This window comes from Nycticebus coucang, chromosome 6 (assembly GCF_027406575.1).
Source record: "Nycticebus coucang isolate mNycCou1 chromosome 6, mNycCou1.pri, whole genome shotgun sequence".
NCBI lineage: Eukaryota > Metazoa > Chordata > Mammalia > Primates > Lorisidae > Nycticebus > Nycticebus coucang.
In genome coordinates this window covers 61592819-61608841 of record NC_069785.1, presented here as the reverse complement: position 1 = coordinate 61608841, position 16023 = coordinate 61592819, and the positions used below count along the sequence as shown (strand labels likewise).

General features: G+C 44.8%; 1 protein-coding gene across 1 annotated transcript in view; it reads left to right on the top strand.

Moving 5' to 3' along the window:
- Nucleotides 1–2251: 2251 nt before the first annotated feature.
- Nucleotides 2252–16023, top strand: part of MYO1E (myosin IE) — a 230818-nt gene continuing 217046 nt past the window's right edge. Inside the window, exon 1 of the mRNA XM_053594008.1 lies at nucleotides 2252–2877. Within this exon, the coding sequence (XP_053449983.1) occupies nucleotides 2875–2877 (3 nt within the window). The 5' untranslated portion in view covers nucleotides 2252–2874. The remainder of the gene's footprint in view (nucleotides 2878–16023) is intronic.

Sequence of the window (16023 nt, the reverse complement as noted above, 5' to 3'; positions counted from 1 at the left end):
TTGCTGTGGGCTATGATGCCACAGCACTCTATTGCGAGGGATGAAGGGAGACTCTGTCTCAAAAAAAAAAAAAAAAGTGGAAATAAATTATTAGGGCAAATAAAAGTAAATATTTAAAAAATCTGAAATGATGATACAACAAATATTCTCAAGGTAGTTTTTGAAAAATACAAGACTAATAGATCGTCAATGGATCATTAACAGGTTTTCAGTGTTTCATTGTTTCCCTGGGTTAAACTTGGGAAAACACATGTCTTTGCCTGTATACCTTGAAGCCATGTCAGTCTGGCCACTAATAAGGTTTGGCCATGGACGGGACGGTGGCTTAGGCCATGTGTCATTTCCAACATAACTACTAATGAGCCCAAATCTCCCTTTGGCAATCTCTGTTCATTAGTCCTAAAATAATTAGTAGTATTTTGAAGCTGCTAAGCTCCTATAAGATATGGAGTCAGACTTACCTGAGAATTTCATGAGTCACATCTGTATGTACCTAGGCAACGCCTAGTACAGAGGCTACACTGTTTACTTTCCAGTTCAAACTGCATATTGCTGCGGCCAGATGGTTTTCCTACCCTAAACTAGGTCCAAACATTGCAGTTCCTCACACAAAACTCCTGTCCCTTCTCCTTATATTTGCTTCTTTCCTGAAGTTATTTATTGCTACAAACGTATCATACGTCTCCTCCCTTCTAAAATCATAAGCTCAGCAAGGGCAAGGACGAGTTGCATATCCACTGTCTAGGCGTATCTACCTTATGGTAGGCATTCAGTTATATTGTAGGCTAACACGTGAATGAATATTACAAGAATTTGGACAATATGACTTTCTTTCATTTTTTAAAGTGTGATATAATTCACATACCATAAGATTCGTCCTTTAAAAAATGCATAAGCCAGCGGTTTTTAGTATATTCACGAAGTTGTACTTTCTAATTCCAGAAAACTTCCATTACCTCAATAAGAAAATGAATACCTATTAGCAATTACTTCCATCCACCCTCACCCTCAGCCCCTGGCAAACCACTGATCTACTTCCTGTCTCTATAGATTTCCCTATTCCCAACTTTCATATAAGCAGAATTATATAATATGAGGCCTTCTGTGCCTGACTTATTTCACTTGCCACGTTTTTAGGGTTCATCCACGTTGCAGCCATGTATCAGTTCTTCACCCCTTTTTATGGCTGAATGGTATTCTGTCGCATGGATATACCACTTTGTCTCTCCCACCTTTTTTAAACAAGATGACTTTTGAAAACATTTCAGATTGACACGAGGGTACAAACGTTTAGGTTTCATGGTTTTATTTCTAAGGTAAAGTTCAAGTTGTAGTTGAGCCCATCACCTAGGGGGCGTGTCGAGCACGCTCATTGCACGTTAGGAGAGATCCTGCCAATCACTCTGCCTGCCTCCCCCATCTCTCCTCGCCCCGCCCCCTCGCTAGACTTGTGTTTTTCTTTCGTGTGGGCATGTAATTGTTTATATCTTGGTTCTATATTAGTATTGAGAGCATTGGATGCTAAACAAGATGACTTTTAACAACCTTCCCAACTGTATGATCTTATATACAAGAGAAGAGCTACAATCAAATTTCATAAAGTAAATCATAGTTATCATAATGCTTCATAGTTTTTCTACACCTTCAAGTTTTCAAATTTTATCTTCTACAGATCCCGGGGGGCGGGGTAGCCTGTTGTGACCCACCAAGGTTATTTCCACAGGGTCCCCCCACCTTCCCCCCAAATAAAATCGGATTCCCTACCTTTATTTCCGCTTTTCCTTCTGTTCATTGTGCACCTGATTTCCTGAAACTGCACGCTCTGGAATAATGCATTCTCACAGTTCTGATTGTACTTCTGATTGTTTTCAACAGATAACGTGTTAAAGGAGGTTGGATGGCGTTTCTTTCCACCTATGGTTCCCCTTGTCCCTGCTCATTACAAGTGCAACTTTTCTGCCCTCAAAACCTCCAAAAACAAAAGAAAAAGAAGCCAGAAAGCTTTCTTTGTTTTCTAAGGAAATTCAGGTAAAAGGAGGGGTGAGGGAAATGATATTTTTTACTTTCCTTACAATACAGACGTAGGAAAGAAAAAAGGATTTCCTTTGGGTTGCTGCCACGACTCTGATCTTTTATGCTGATAAAATATTTCCTCCTCCAAAAAAAAAGGTTCTGAGAAAATCATGCCACTTCAGCTTGAAGGCTAAATCTACTCTAACTTTGTGCTTTAAAAAAAAAAAAAAAGTGAAAGGTTAACTTTTCTTTCACGGGGAGGTTTCTTCCTAACAGTTCAGGTCTTGCCACCAGGCGCGAGCTGGGTCCGCAGCGTCTTTTGCAGGGTGGCGGGGAGCGGGACTACAGGATCCAGAGGTCTTTGGAAACTCCAGCAGCTCCAAGCTTGTTGGCTACTACGGTTTCTCTGAGGAGTGACGCTGCAAAAACAAACTCTGATTGGTCAGGCCTGAGCTGAATTCTCCATTTATGGACAGATTGCCCGGTCCGAGCTGAGGCTCAGCCAGAAGAGTACGGATTAAGTAGCTGAAAAGAGTAGCGAGGCTGGGGAACTAGCTAGACGCGCGGAGCGCATTGGACTCACCTACGCAGCGGCGAGCGCCGGGTCCGAGTGGACTCCTGCCCCGGGCAGCATGCACCCCGCCTGCTGAGTCGCCCCCGTCTCGCCCTCACCTAGCGCCGCCGATCCCGCCTGGATGGAGTCCCCTCTGGGTTCCCATTGGCTCCTGTGAGTGCTTGGGTGTCGGGAGCTTGTTTTTGGCGAGAGGAACCAACTTTTGAAGTTCGCCCAGGAGACTGCGTTCCAGCCCCAGCTCGCCGGCAGCCGCACCGGGCGGAGGCGCGACCGCGGCGCGAGTCACCATGGTGAGTTGGCCGCGCTGCGTCCCAGGACGTCTGATCCAGGGATGGGGCAGGAAGCCCCGGCGCGGGGCACCCACCTTGGGCGCGCTGCCCAGGCCAGGGGTGGAGAAGGTGGACGCGGGAGTACGCACGTCTCGAGCTCCTGTTTCCTCCTGCTTTCCGTGAACCTGGGCTGGGGGAGAAGAAGCCAGAGGACAAGGAAAACTTTCTTTCAAGTCGCTTTCTGCGTCGCGAAACTTTTTGTGGCCGGGTTGCTATGGCTGCCAGCTGTCGGAAGCCAGGGTGTGGGCACATCTGTTTTCAGGGGCACGGCGTCGGAAGGGATCCCTTTCTTCCAGCTGGGAAGGGGGACAGACGCGCGTGCCCCCCGAGTCTAGCCGGCCGGGACGATTGCGCCGCCGCCCGTGTCCCTGTGTCCCCTCCTGCCCGCCGCCTCCTCCCCGCCCGCGGGCAACCTCCCGGCTGACTCCCGTCCCGGCGCGGTTCCACCGCCGGGCAGCGCCCGCAGCTGTCCCGCCTGGCATCTGCGCGCCGGCGGGGGCGGCCCCCGGCCTGCCCTGGTGAGGAGTGGCGCGGGCAGCACAAAGGCAGGAGGGGGCGCCAGGTAGCGTGAGCACCTGGCGGTAGGCGGGCTGCTGTCAGAGTGAAAGTGAGCCTGGACTTGCTAGGGGCGCCGGCCGCCTAGGTCTCCGCGCCGCAGGGCTGGGAAACGCCTCCTGGAGAGGGCCCCGCGGCTTCCCGGGCGCCAGGTTGGGGGGGTCTTTTCGCGCGTACAGCGCGCTGTTCGCACGGGAAGAAGTCTTCAGAGTTTCACGCTTTTTGCTCTTTTCCATTTGGCACTTTGGGGATACTACGTATATGAAAGTGGCTTCTTCCTTCTGTGACTTTTTGGTGACTTTCCTGTTCCCCCCACGCCCCAGCTCAGCGACGCTGCTCCTCCCTGCTCTAACCTTAGCCACATCCCTTGGGCTTTGGTGTGGTGTACTTTTCTTTCCGAGGCACAAAAGCAGGGTCTCTATTTTGAAAAGACTGGCAGGCCATCAGAAAAAAAAAAAAATTCTACTACAAAACTTCAGAGTTTCCACACTTGCTTCTTTTCACATAATCCTGCTTAGGTGGATGAACTAGTCCTCTTCTGGTTTGTTGTTTTTTCGTGAAAGTGAAGCTAAGTCCAAATGGTAACCAGCTCGGCGCTAATTTAAAAATCTACGTATCCCGCATGGCCAGACTGACTCCTAGCAAAGGCTGATCGCACCTTACATACAGAGCTCAGACGCAGCCTTTGGCCCAGCACTATTTATTTAAAAGGGTGATTAAAAATAAAAAACAAAAAACTTTTGAAGGCATCCCTGTAAAAGCTTTTTCTTTTCACATGGTCCAAAATTAAGTCACCTTTGCCCCTCAGAGGCTACTTTATCTATAAAAAAAATTTTTTTTTTTTCTCTTCTAGTTTTAAGGTTTAAGAAGTCAGGCTGCTCCACATTATTTTTGGAACCCCTATGGGGAACCATTCACATTGGGCATGGCTTTGGGTGAAGGTACTTCACTGGGCTTCTGGCCACTTGAATTTAAGCAATGCTGTAGTCCCAGTACTTTAGAATTGCTGTAATTATTTTCCATGGTTCAATATTTCTAAAAAAAGAAAAAAGAAAAAAAAATCAATGTGTTTATGTCAAGAGCTTAAAGAACCTTACAGAATTTAAATACTTGAGAGGTTCCTTGATAAAAGTAACTTCCTCTCATTTAAACTCCATTTTCATGCTGAGCTGACTGAAAAATGAACTAGGATGTTTGTTTTGGAGACCTGGGAAACTCCATGTCCTCTGCGGCCCCATGGCAGGTGAAAGGGTGGTTGGTCAAATAGCTGCCCAGGAGGCTTGTTCTGAGGAAGAGTTACTTCCAGAGTCCATTTATCCGATGATAGGGTTGACTTACCTATTCATGGGCTCCCTGCCATGGGAACAGATGGGCAGGTTGTGCGCTGCCAGGTGACTGTCTGCACATCAGATATGGTTGCTAAGGTCACAGTTTCCTGACAGAAAAGTTCAAACAGCTGGCTGTCCTGAAATGGGGGGCGAGCGTGGGAGAGATCTACCAGGTCTGGAGTAATCTGCCCAAAATTAAGTGAATCATTTCTTTCCTGACTTAAAAACTTGCATTTTCTTAGATATGTGATATTGCCTTAGAACAGAGCATCAACATCTTAAATAATCTGAAACTCAGGTTATAATATTTCATGTTTATATAAGACTCTGTTGGCCGGGTGCAGTAACTGATGCCTGTAATCCTAGCACTCTGGGAGGCCCAGGCAAGTGGATCGCTTGAGCTCAGGAGTTCAAGACCAGCCTGAGCAAGAGCGAGACCCCATCTATACAAAAAATAGAAAAACTAGCTAGTGTGATAGCATAGGCCTGTATTCCCAGCTACTCAGGAAGCTGAGGCAAAGGGATCACCTGAGCCCAGGAGTTTGAGGTTGCTGTGAGCTTTGACTCCATGGCCTTCTACTCAGGTGGCAGAGTGAGACTCTATCTCAAAAAGGAAAAAAACCCTACTCTGTCAGGCTAATTGAAGCTTCATTTTGTGTTCCATATGTGTCTAGGCCTGCCCTCAGCTATTTAGAACAGGAGAGGAAGGGACATTACCTTCAGTGGGTGTGGCTGAGAATTAGCTCAGAGAGGAGAACGTAGTTCATGGGTAGGCCCTTGGCCAGGTTATAGGGAGCGCACTTGTGCTGTGGGCTTCTGTGTGAGTGTGAAGTCTTGCAGTACCTTAGGGAGGCTCTCCATCCATACCCAAGGTACTACCAGAACTCAGTTGTGACTCAGAGGTAGATTGCTATTTCCTGACTCATGAGCACAAGGTGCAGTTCAACTCTGTCTTCTTCCTGAAAACTCACTTTGGGGTACTTCTTCATCTTGGGAAAACTAAGAACACTGCCAGGCAATAGTTATTTGTGTCTTTTTCTTTGGGAGACTTGAAGAAGTGAAAAAATAAAATTTTAGGGTACATCGTTTAGGAAAGTACAAAAAGCTCTCTTGGCTCAGCAGCTAGGGCACCAGCCACATACACAGAGCTGGCGGGTTCAAATCAGCCGGGCCTGCCAAACAACAATGACAACTACAACCAAAAAATAGCTGGACATTGTGACCGGTGCCTGTAGTCCCATGTACTTGGGAGGCTGAAGCAAGAGAATCTCTTAAGCCCAAGAGTTTGAGGTTGCTGTGAGCTGTGACACCATGGCACTCTACCCAGGGAGACATATTGAGACTCAAAAAAGCAAACAAACAAAAAAACAGCTCTCTTGACTTTAATTAATAGTAACACACATCTAAGTTTTCCTTTGTAGAATCAGGCCTTGTCATCTGCAAAGGAAGTTCTACTTTTGTGGCCATAACCATTTTGGACTATCTGATTGACTGAAACCCGTGCCTATTGATCTGCTATATTATTTGTTTATTTATTTATTCATTTTTGAGACAGAGCCTCACTCTATTGCCCAGGCTAGCGTGTTGTAGCTTCATAGCTCACAGCAACCTCTTGGGCTCAAGTGATCCTCTTGCTTCAGCCTCCTGAATAGCTGGAGGCCTGAATAGCAGGTGCCCACCACATGCTAGACTAATTTTTCTACTTTTTAGTAGCAACGGAATCTCACTCTTGCTTAGGCTGGTCTCCAACTCCTGAGCTCAAGGGATCCTCCTGCTTCCTCGGCCTCCCAGAGTGGTAGGATTACAGGTGTGAGCCACTGTACCCAGGAATCTGCTATATAATTTGGACCCAGAAATTGTGACTCACAGAATTTCTATGAATTAAATATGCAGAAAGGTTTGAACAAATCTGAATTGGCCATCACCTCAGAAAATGCTCAAAATATGTTTCCTTTTCCTTATTTGCATATTACTTGTGAGTATGTAGATATGACACATAAAAATACACACGAATATGGGGGCGGCGCCTGTGGCTCAAAGGAGTAGGGCGCTGGCCCCATATGCCAGAGGTGGCGGGTTCAAATCCAGCCCCGGCCAAAAACTGCCAAAAAAAAACACACACACACACACACAAATAGACTTAGGAATCCAGAAACCTGATGGACAGCTGACTGTAAGGTAATTAAATTCTTTTGGGGGAAGGCATGGCTTCTATTTAGAAAGTCTGGAATCCATTTCAAACATATTCTCTGGGAAGGTAACCTTGTTCCTTTCTACTGATTAGAATATCAGATTGCTAATATTCTGGCCAAAACAACACAATACAACAGAAACAAACAACGGAAAGGAATGGGATAAATCACAGAAATGTTTTGATGGAGGCAAAGGGTTAGGGAAGGATTTAGTCCCTTGGACATTATATAGGGACAAGTGTGAATGAGCCATCCTGGTGGGAAATATTTAGCCAGCCCAGGGTTTCTCTTTGGAGAGAAACCCAGAGGGTCAGTGGATACAGCCAGATGGAGAAGTGTAGAAAGCTGAGAGTTGCCGGAAGTTAAAAGCCACCTTCCCCACAGCCTTGCCATGGGCTACAACCAGCTTTAATCAGTGGGGGAATTGAGGGAGGCTGACCTCTAGAGAGTACCTTTGGAATGCCTGTCTCATCTAAAACTCACCACTACTTGACCTTGGGTCATGGTTACATCGATCCTATTATCAATTTTTTTTTTTCAAAAGAAGCTAGAAATCCAGATTTTTATGCCATATCTGCCAATTTATAAATGTTCAGATCATCGCTGAGGGGCCAAACACAACACACCTGCAGGTCAGCTGTTTGCAGCCACTTTATGTACATTTTAGTGTGGTGTCTCTGGGAACCACACTGCTTCCTCCCATTTACTCACCAGCAGGGATGTACATCTTAGTCACATACCCAGTCATGGCATTAGATTTTTTTTTTTTTTTTTTTTGAGACGAAGCCTCAAGCTGTTGCCCTGGGTAGAGTGCTGTGTTATCACAGCTCACAGCAACCTCCAACTCCTGGGCTCAAGCGATTCTCCTGCCTCTGCTTCCCAAGTAGCTGGGACTATAGGCACCCGCCACAACACCTGGCTATTTTTTGGTTGCATCCGTCATTGTTGTTTGGGGGGTCTGGGCTGGATTCAAACCCACCAGCTCAGGTGTATGTGGCTGGCGCCTTAGCCGCTTGAGCCACAGGCACCGAGCCATGGCATTAGATTTTTATTGATACACCCACACCTTCCCACTGGTCTCCCCAAAGAGAGAGAGTTGCTTGGTATTTTTAGCCCATGGAATCTCTAAAACTACTAAAACAGGGAAATCTGCATCTAGCTGCTACTGTTCCAGACTCTAAACACAAGTGTAGGATGGTGCTATGAGGGGTGAGGCTGCAAATTGAACTCGTCTTTCTCACTCTTCAACTCCCTCTTCCACTGAAAATACCCTGGCCCCCAGTGCTGCATGATGAACCCCTTTTGTTACTCCTCTCTTGGTTGACTTTCACATTTGTGTCTGTTTCAGGAGATATCCTTAGGTTATCTTGGATAACCTTGATAACTTGGAATACAACATTTTGCTTCTGTACCTAGTATTGGCACGTCACCCTGTCCTATGAGACTGAAGGAGAGTGCTTTGTGTTTCCTGATGAGATGGGGTGGAGGCCTTCTTACTTTGTAGTAACTTGTGAAAGCTCTTTTCATCAGCTTCAAAAGGTAGAAATAGGGTGGCACCTGTGGCTCAGAGGGTAGAGCACCAGCCCCATATACCGAGGGTGGCGGGTTCAAACCCGGCCCCAGACAAACTGCAACCAAAAAAAAAAAAAAAAGTAGAAATATATTAAAGCCTCTATACAAGTGCAAGACGTTATAAGCGTTATGGTGGGATATATAGCAATTATGAACAGTAATGAATGATTTTACAAGTTTGGGTCATCTTATTTTTTTGCAAAGATGCAGCAACTTGTGTTTTTACCAATCCGTGATTAAAATAAGTTTCTCAATGGTGAATTATGTATATGTGTACACACATATACATAAATGGTGAACTGTATATATGTACACATATACATAATTCCTCCATTTATGTATAATTTTTTTTTTTTTACTTTGCTGGGGACTTGATATTTACAGAGCAAATAAGGGGCTAACGGTTAAATGCCAAAGGTATTAAAAATAAACATCTCAGCCTTATGAGCACATTCTGCAATAATGGTAAACAAATTGTGTTTTGAATTTCAACTTCAGAATTTATTTTGGCAGAGATAAAGGGTTTTTGAGCATTCTAGCAAAGTGTTTTCTTTTAATATATATCTTTATTAATAGCCACACTAGAGAGAAGTAAAGCTATAAAGCCATCCCTGAAATAATGGCATTGAGGCTGGGCTAGGTGGCTCACGCCTATAATCCTAGCACTCTGGGAGGCTGAGGCAGGTGGATCGTGTTAGCTCAGGAGTTTGAGACCAGCCTGAGCCAGAATGAGACTTCATTTCTAGTAAAAATAGAAAACATTAGCTGGGCAGCTGCCTATAGTCCCAGCTACTTGGGAGGCTGAAGCAAGAGGATCATTTGAGACCAGGAATCTGAGGTTGCTGTGAGTTATGATGCGAAGGTACTCTACCCAGGGTGAGTGTGAGACTCTGTCTCAAAAAATAAATAAAATAATGGCATTGGCTTTGACAAGCCATGGAACTTTTTTTTTTTTTTTTGGAGACAGAGCCTCACTCTGTTGCCCTGGGTAGAGTGCCGTGGCATCTTTATAGCTCACAGCAACCTCAAACTCCTGGGCTCTAATGATCCTCCTGCCTCAGCCTCCCGAGTAACGGGGACCACAAAACACCAGCCACAATGCTCAGCTAATTTTTTAATTTTTTGTAGACATTTCTGTTGCTCAGAGTGGTCCCAAACTCCTGGCCTGGAGTGATTTTTGTGCTTAGGCCTTCCAAATTGCTAGGATTACAGGCATGAACCACCACACCCAGCCTCATAGAACTTAAACTGCACGTGTGAGTTAAGTCAGCCTCCCTTCTGAGTTGCCACCATGAGAATGTGATTGCTCTTGTCCAAAGCACTTCTGAATAGTTGTTTATGAGCTACATAAGAAAAAAAATCTATTTTTTTACTTCCTTTATGACCTAAAATGTTACTGCCCAGTCTCATCACCCATCTTAGTCACCAGACTTTGCACTGGCTCCTTCTCAGTTTTTTCCAGAAGTCACATTCTGCCTCGAAGGTGGGAAAATTGGTCCTACAGAAGATATGAAATATCATATAGAGCAGGTGGTGGAGGCTAAAGAATAGTCCCTCTTTCCAGGGATAAGTATGAGAATGGCCCCTAAGTGTGCCATTCTCTGTTGGTTCTGATGAGTTCTGATGTGTTTGTTAAAAATTCACATATAGTACTTGAAAATCATATGCTGTATTGTAGAAAGTAAAACCTATGCTACCTTGTAGAAAGGGCAGCACAAAGCTTAAGAATCCTCTTCTAAGTCCCTGTGCTTAACTTCATTGAGTGGTCTAGAGAGGTTAAATGACTTCTGAAGTCTCATAGCCAGTTTTTGGCCGAGCTGGTGCCAGAATCCCAGTAGAATAAGGTTCTTCCCACTAAGTGGTGGTGGATTGCAATCTATTTCCTTCAGAGTCTAGACATGACCGGGTAGCTTTCTTTCTGGAACACTTCAAGAAAGCTCGCTTGGAGATGGAAGGCTATTTATTTTTCTTTCATTAGTCTGTCAACGTTAAGAGAGTATAAGAAAGAAATTTAGAAGAATTCACCCGTAATACCACTGCACCCTAACACAGTAATCACTTTTTATGTCTTTAGGTTTCCTTCCAATCTAGTCAAACACACATTGTTTTTATCTAATTATAATTATGGGGCAAATACACAGCCAGTGCTCTATATATTCCCACTTGTTATTTATTGTATTTTGGTGGCAGCATAATAATCCCCTGTAGCCTGATTACCCAGACTGAGTTGTAACTGTATGGAGACCTCCTGAAATGTGTACTTGGAAGAGGTCCTCCTTGTACCCACTGGAACTGCTGTCATAATCAGTAATTAGCCTTCTCCGGCTCCTGAGATGTGGAGCCCCCTTTTGGCATAGGACTGGAGCAGGGTACACACTCTACATTCCCAGGTTCTAGCCCCAAGGTGCCTACTCTTGGTGTTCCCTGAGGATTCTGGTATCAGCACTGAAATGGGTGACACCAGTGAGTGCTCAGGGCACTGGGTCCAACTTGGCAAATACTAGTGGTCCTACCAGAGAACTGAAGTGGTTGGAGATGGAGAGCTGTGAACTCCAAAGTGGAGAAGACACAGCCATGGAGGTTAACGCTCCTGCTTGGCACACAGGAATCCTTACCAAATACATGGCCAACTGCTGGAAGATCAAAGATGAATTAGGTGCTGCCTGTGCTTTTGAGATGCTCACTGTCTAGTGGAGAATAACAAAGGGCTTCTCCATACCCTATTTCTTTTTTGTAGAGACAGAGTCTCACTTTATGGCCCTCGGTAGAGTGCCGTGGCCTCACACAGCTCACAGCAACCTCCAACTCCTGGGCTTAAGCGATTTCTTGCCTCAGCCTCCCGAGCAGCTGGGACTACAGGAGCCCGCCACAACGCCCGGCTATTTTTTGGTTGCAGTTCAGCTGGGGCCGGGTTTGAACCCACCACCCTCGGTATATGGGGCGGGCGCCTTACCGACTGAGCCACAGGCACTGCCCTCCATACCCTATTTCAAGCAAGCACCAATGAAGATTTTTGTTGCCATTTCACAAGTAAGAAAATCAAAGTGGGCCAGTTGAGGCTGCTCACGCCTCTAATCCTAGCACTGTGGGTGGCCAAGGAGGCAGGAGGATCCCTTGAGCTCAGGAGCTGGAGACCAGCCTGAGTAAGAGTGAGACCCCATTGCTACTAAAAATAGAAAAAATTAGCTGGGTGTTGTGGCAGGTGCCTGTAGTCCCTGCTATTTGGGAGGCTGAACCAGGAGGATCACTTGAGCCCAAGAGTTTGAGATTGCTATGAGTGAGGCTGATGCCATGGTATTCTAGCTTGGGTGACAGAGTGGGACTGTGTCTCAGAAAAAAAAAGAGAGAGGCTGGGTGTGGTGGCTCACGCCTGTAATCCTAGCACTCTGGGAGGCCTACGTGGGTGTGGTGCTTTGAGCTTACCAGTTCCAGACCAGCCTGAGCAAAAAGTCAAGCCCCCATCTCTACTAAAAATGGAAGAATTGAGGCAAGAGGATCACTTGAGCCTAAGAGTTGGAGGTTGCTGTGAGCTATGACACTATGGCATTCCATCCAGGACAATAGCTTAAGACTCTGTCTCAAAAAAAAAAAAAGAGAGAAAGAAAGAAAATCAATGTGTAGCAAGTAAAGAGAATCATTCAGAGCCACACAATTCGTATGTAACTAGCCAGATCTGCTAAGTCCATGCTCTTTTAAAAGCAATTGAATAAATTATTACTAAATTTGACAATCCTAAATCTAACCAGCTATATAGCATTTCACATACTCCTGAGGGAGGGCAAGACTGATTCAAACATCATCTGTTTTATTTGATTTTACTCAGTAAAACTAGGGTGGCATAATTTAGACTTAAGAACATGGTCTGTTATGAATAGTAAGGGGCGGGTTTTAATTCCCTTGTTTGGGGACTTTGCCATAGAAACTAGACAGTATTACACTGGGGAGTAAGCATAAAAGTAAAAGAAAGTCCTACTAGAAAGCTCTTCAATTCTCATTAGGTTAAAAAAAAGATAGAAAATAAGGGAAATGAGATAACCAGAGAGATCTGACCCTTTAATTTTTATCAACATCACAGAGAACAACAACAAAATAATTAGGATATCACATTGTTAGTCTCTTAGTAATTTTTTGGGTACGAGCAGCGTTTGATGTTGACAGCAAACATTACTTGGTAACAGAATGTTTTGGACAGCAACATTACCTGATTCTAAAGAATTTTCAATTAAAAAAAAAAAAGGGCTGTTTTTTAGTGTCCTAGGTAGATGCCAACCTTTTTTATAGGAAATTTTGGATTTGAATACAGAAGCATTAAGCTGTTTTAAGAGTAAAAGGGCAGGCTTGGTGCCCGTAGCCTAGTAGTTATGGAGCCAGCCACATACACTGAGGGTGGCGGGTTCGAACCCAGCCCAGGCCAGCTAAACAACTGCAACCCCAAAATAGCCAGGCGTTGTGGCGGGTGCCTGTAGTCCCAGCTACTTGGGAAGAGAATTGCTGAAGCCCAAGGTTCTCATTCTTCTTTTTTTAGAGACAGAGTCTCACTTAATTGCCCTTGGTAAAGTGCTATGGCATCACAGCTCACAGCAACCTTCACCTCCTGGGCTTAGGCCATTCTCTTGCCTCAGCCTCCTGAGTAGCTGGAACTACAGGCGCCCTCAACAATGCCTGGATATTTTGTTTTTGTTGTTGTTGTTGTTGCAGTTTGGCTGGGGCCGGGTTCAAACCTGCCACCCTCTGTATATGGGGCTGGCGCCTTACCCACTGAGTCACAGGCACCACCCTAAGCCCTAGAGTTTGAGGTTGCTGTGAGTTGTGATGTCACAGCACTCTACCGGGGGCGACATAGTGAGACTCTTGTCTCAAAAAAAAAAGTACTTAAAAAAAAAAGAATTAAAGGACAGCTTTCTGGAAGGCTTGGGAATGTTCTAACATCTCTAACATCTACAAAATGATGGCACCTCTCTTCCCCCATAAGATTATCAAACAAACAGTTCTAATATTTGGATTGTGGGTTGGTGTTCTGAGCCCCTCTGAAAGTGTGATGGAAACTTCTGGCCTGTTCCCTGACAGCATTTGTAATAGCACCAAAACAAAAACCCAAACAACCAAAATAGGAACAATTTAAATGTCTATTAGTAGAGACATTAGTAGAGACAAATATATGTGGCTTACATAGTATGTGAGAATATGGTACCAATATGGATAGGTCTCACCAAGGTAGTCTTTGAAGAAGCAAGTAGTAGAAAAATGCCTATATGAAACCATTTAGGAAAGATTTCAGGCCTAGCACAGAGGCTCACACCTATAATCCTAGTGTTTTGGGAGTCAGAGGCAGGAGTATCTCTTAAGGCCAAGAGTTCCAGATCAGTGTGGGCAATATAGTGAGACCCTGACTTTATACAAAAAAATAAGAAAAACGGGCAGCACCTGTGGCTCAGTGAGTAGGGCACCGGTCCCATATACCGAGGGTGGTGGGTTCAAACCTGGCCCCGGCCAAACTGCAACAAAAAAAATAGCTGGGCATTGTGGCGGGCACCTGTAGTCCCAGCTATTTGGGAGGCTGAGGCAGGAGAATCGCCTAAGCCCAGGAACTGGAGGTTGCTGTGAGCTGTGTGATGCCGTGGCACTCTACCGAGGGCCATAAAGTAAGACTCTGTCTCCACAAAACAAACAAACAAACAAAAAAAACAAAAATTAGCCAGGTGTGGTGGTGAGCACCTGGAGTCTCAGCTACTTGGGAAGTTGAGGTGGGAGGATCACTTGAGCCCCGGAGATCAAGACTACTGTGAGCTATGATGACACCACTGTACTACATCCTAGGCAACAGAGTGAGACCATGTCTCCTAAAAAAAGAAAGCAAAGCCAAAAACAAAAACCACAAAACAAGACTATATATATTATTTTGCAATGTCTACATTTATGTATGAGTATATGAGTACATATATTTATGTATATATTATTTGAAAATTAAACTTCATAGACTAGAAAGATACATGCCAAATTCAAGATACTGAGCTGAGCATGGTGGCTCACGCCTATAATCTTAATACTTTGGGAAACTGAGGCAGGTTGATTGCTTGAACTCAGGAGTTTGAGACCAGCCTGAGCAAGAGTAAGATCCTGTTTCTACCAAAAACAGAAAAAATTAGCCAGGCGGGGTGGCAGGTGCCTGTACTCCCAGCCACTCAGGAGGCTGAGGCAGTAGCGTTTCTTGAGCCTAGGAGTTTGAGGTCGCTGTGAGTTGTAATGCCACCACAGTGAGACTCTGTCTCAAAACAAACACACACACACACACACACACACACACACACACGACAAAAACAAAATATTGAATGGATGAGGAGGAAAGGGAGACAACTGAGTTAGTAGACTAATATCAACACTATCACTAATATCTTGTTTGATTTCTATATTAAAAAAGAAATCCAAACCCAGCTACTCGGGAGGCTGAGGCAAGAGAATCACCTAAGCCCAAGAGCTGGAGGTTGCTGTGAGCTGTCACACCACGGCACTCTACCTAGGGGGACAAGGTGAGACTCTGTCTCTAAAAAAAAAAAAAAAGAAATCCAAAAACGTATGATAAAATAGTATCATTAATTCTACGTAGTGTATATGTAGACGTTTCTTTGTTATTCTGTTTCCTAACCATTTTTTTTCAATTAAGAAAAAAAATGCATATAACCACACACAGTTCTTCATATAATTTTAGGAGGTTCATAAGCCCCTAAAAACCCATACAATAGCATTTCAAGAGTTATAACAAACATTGTCTTAAATGAATATTAGGGAGTATGGTCAATTTTGGATCTATGTCAGGTTATCATAACGACTGCTGACAGAGTAAGCCCCATTGACTGTTGCATAAAGAGCCATTAGGAGATACGTCCTCTGATGTTCAATATATCTTAGCATCTCTGAGTCATCTTCTCTTGCTATGTTGTGTCTGTTAGCTTTCAGTGTAACAAATCATCCCCAACTTTGTGGTTTAAATCATTAACATTTATTATTTCTCGTTATTTTGTGCATTGGCTGGGCAGTTCTGGTCTCAGAGCGTCCATCCAGCCCCTGCGGTCAGCTGGTGGCTTGGCTGGGAGTGGACTTCTAGGATGGCCTCACTCCCATGTTTGGGAGTTGGCCCAGTTTCAGGTGGGGCAGTGGAGATGACTTGTCATACCAGGCTAGCCCTGGCTTGTTTACACAGCAGTGATCACATTGCAGCGTTCCCAAGAACAGCGAGAGTGCACCAGCTCCAGTGCACAAGCATGTGTTTAATCTCTGTTTGCGTCATGTCTGCTTCTGTCCCTATAGGCCAAAGCAAGGGATGTGGCCAAATCCAGAGTCACTATAGAAAAGGATGACCCAAGGGATATAGTTCCCCAAACTCAACCTTTTCTAGTCAGCATTCCTTCATTGGGAAGTACACTGAGGAAGGAGTAGATTCCGTGGTGGCTCCAGTTTCCCCT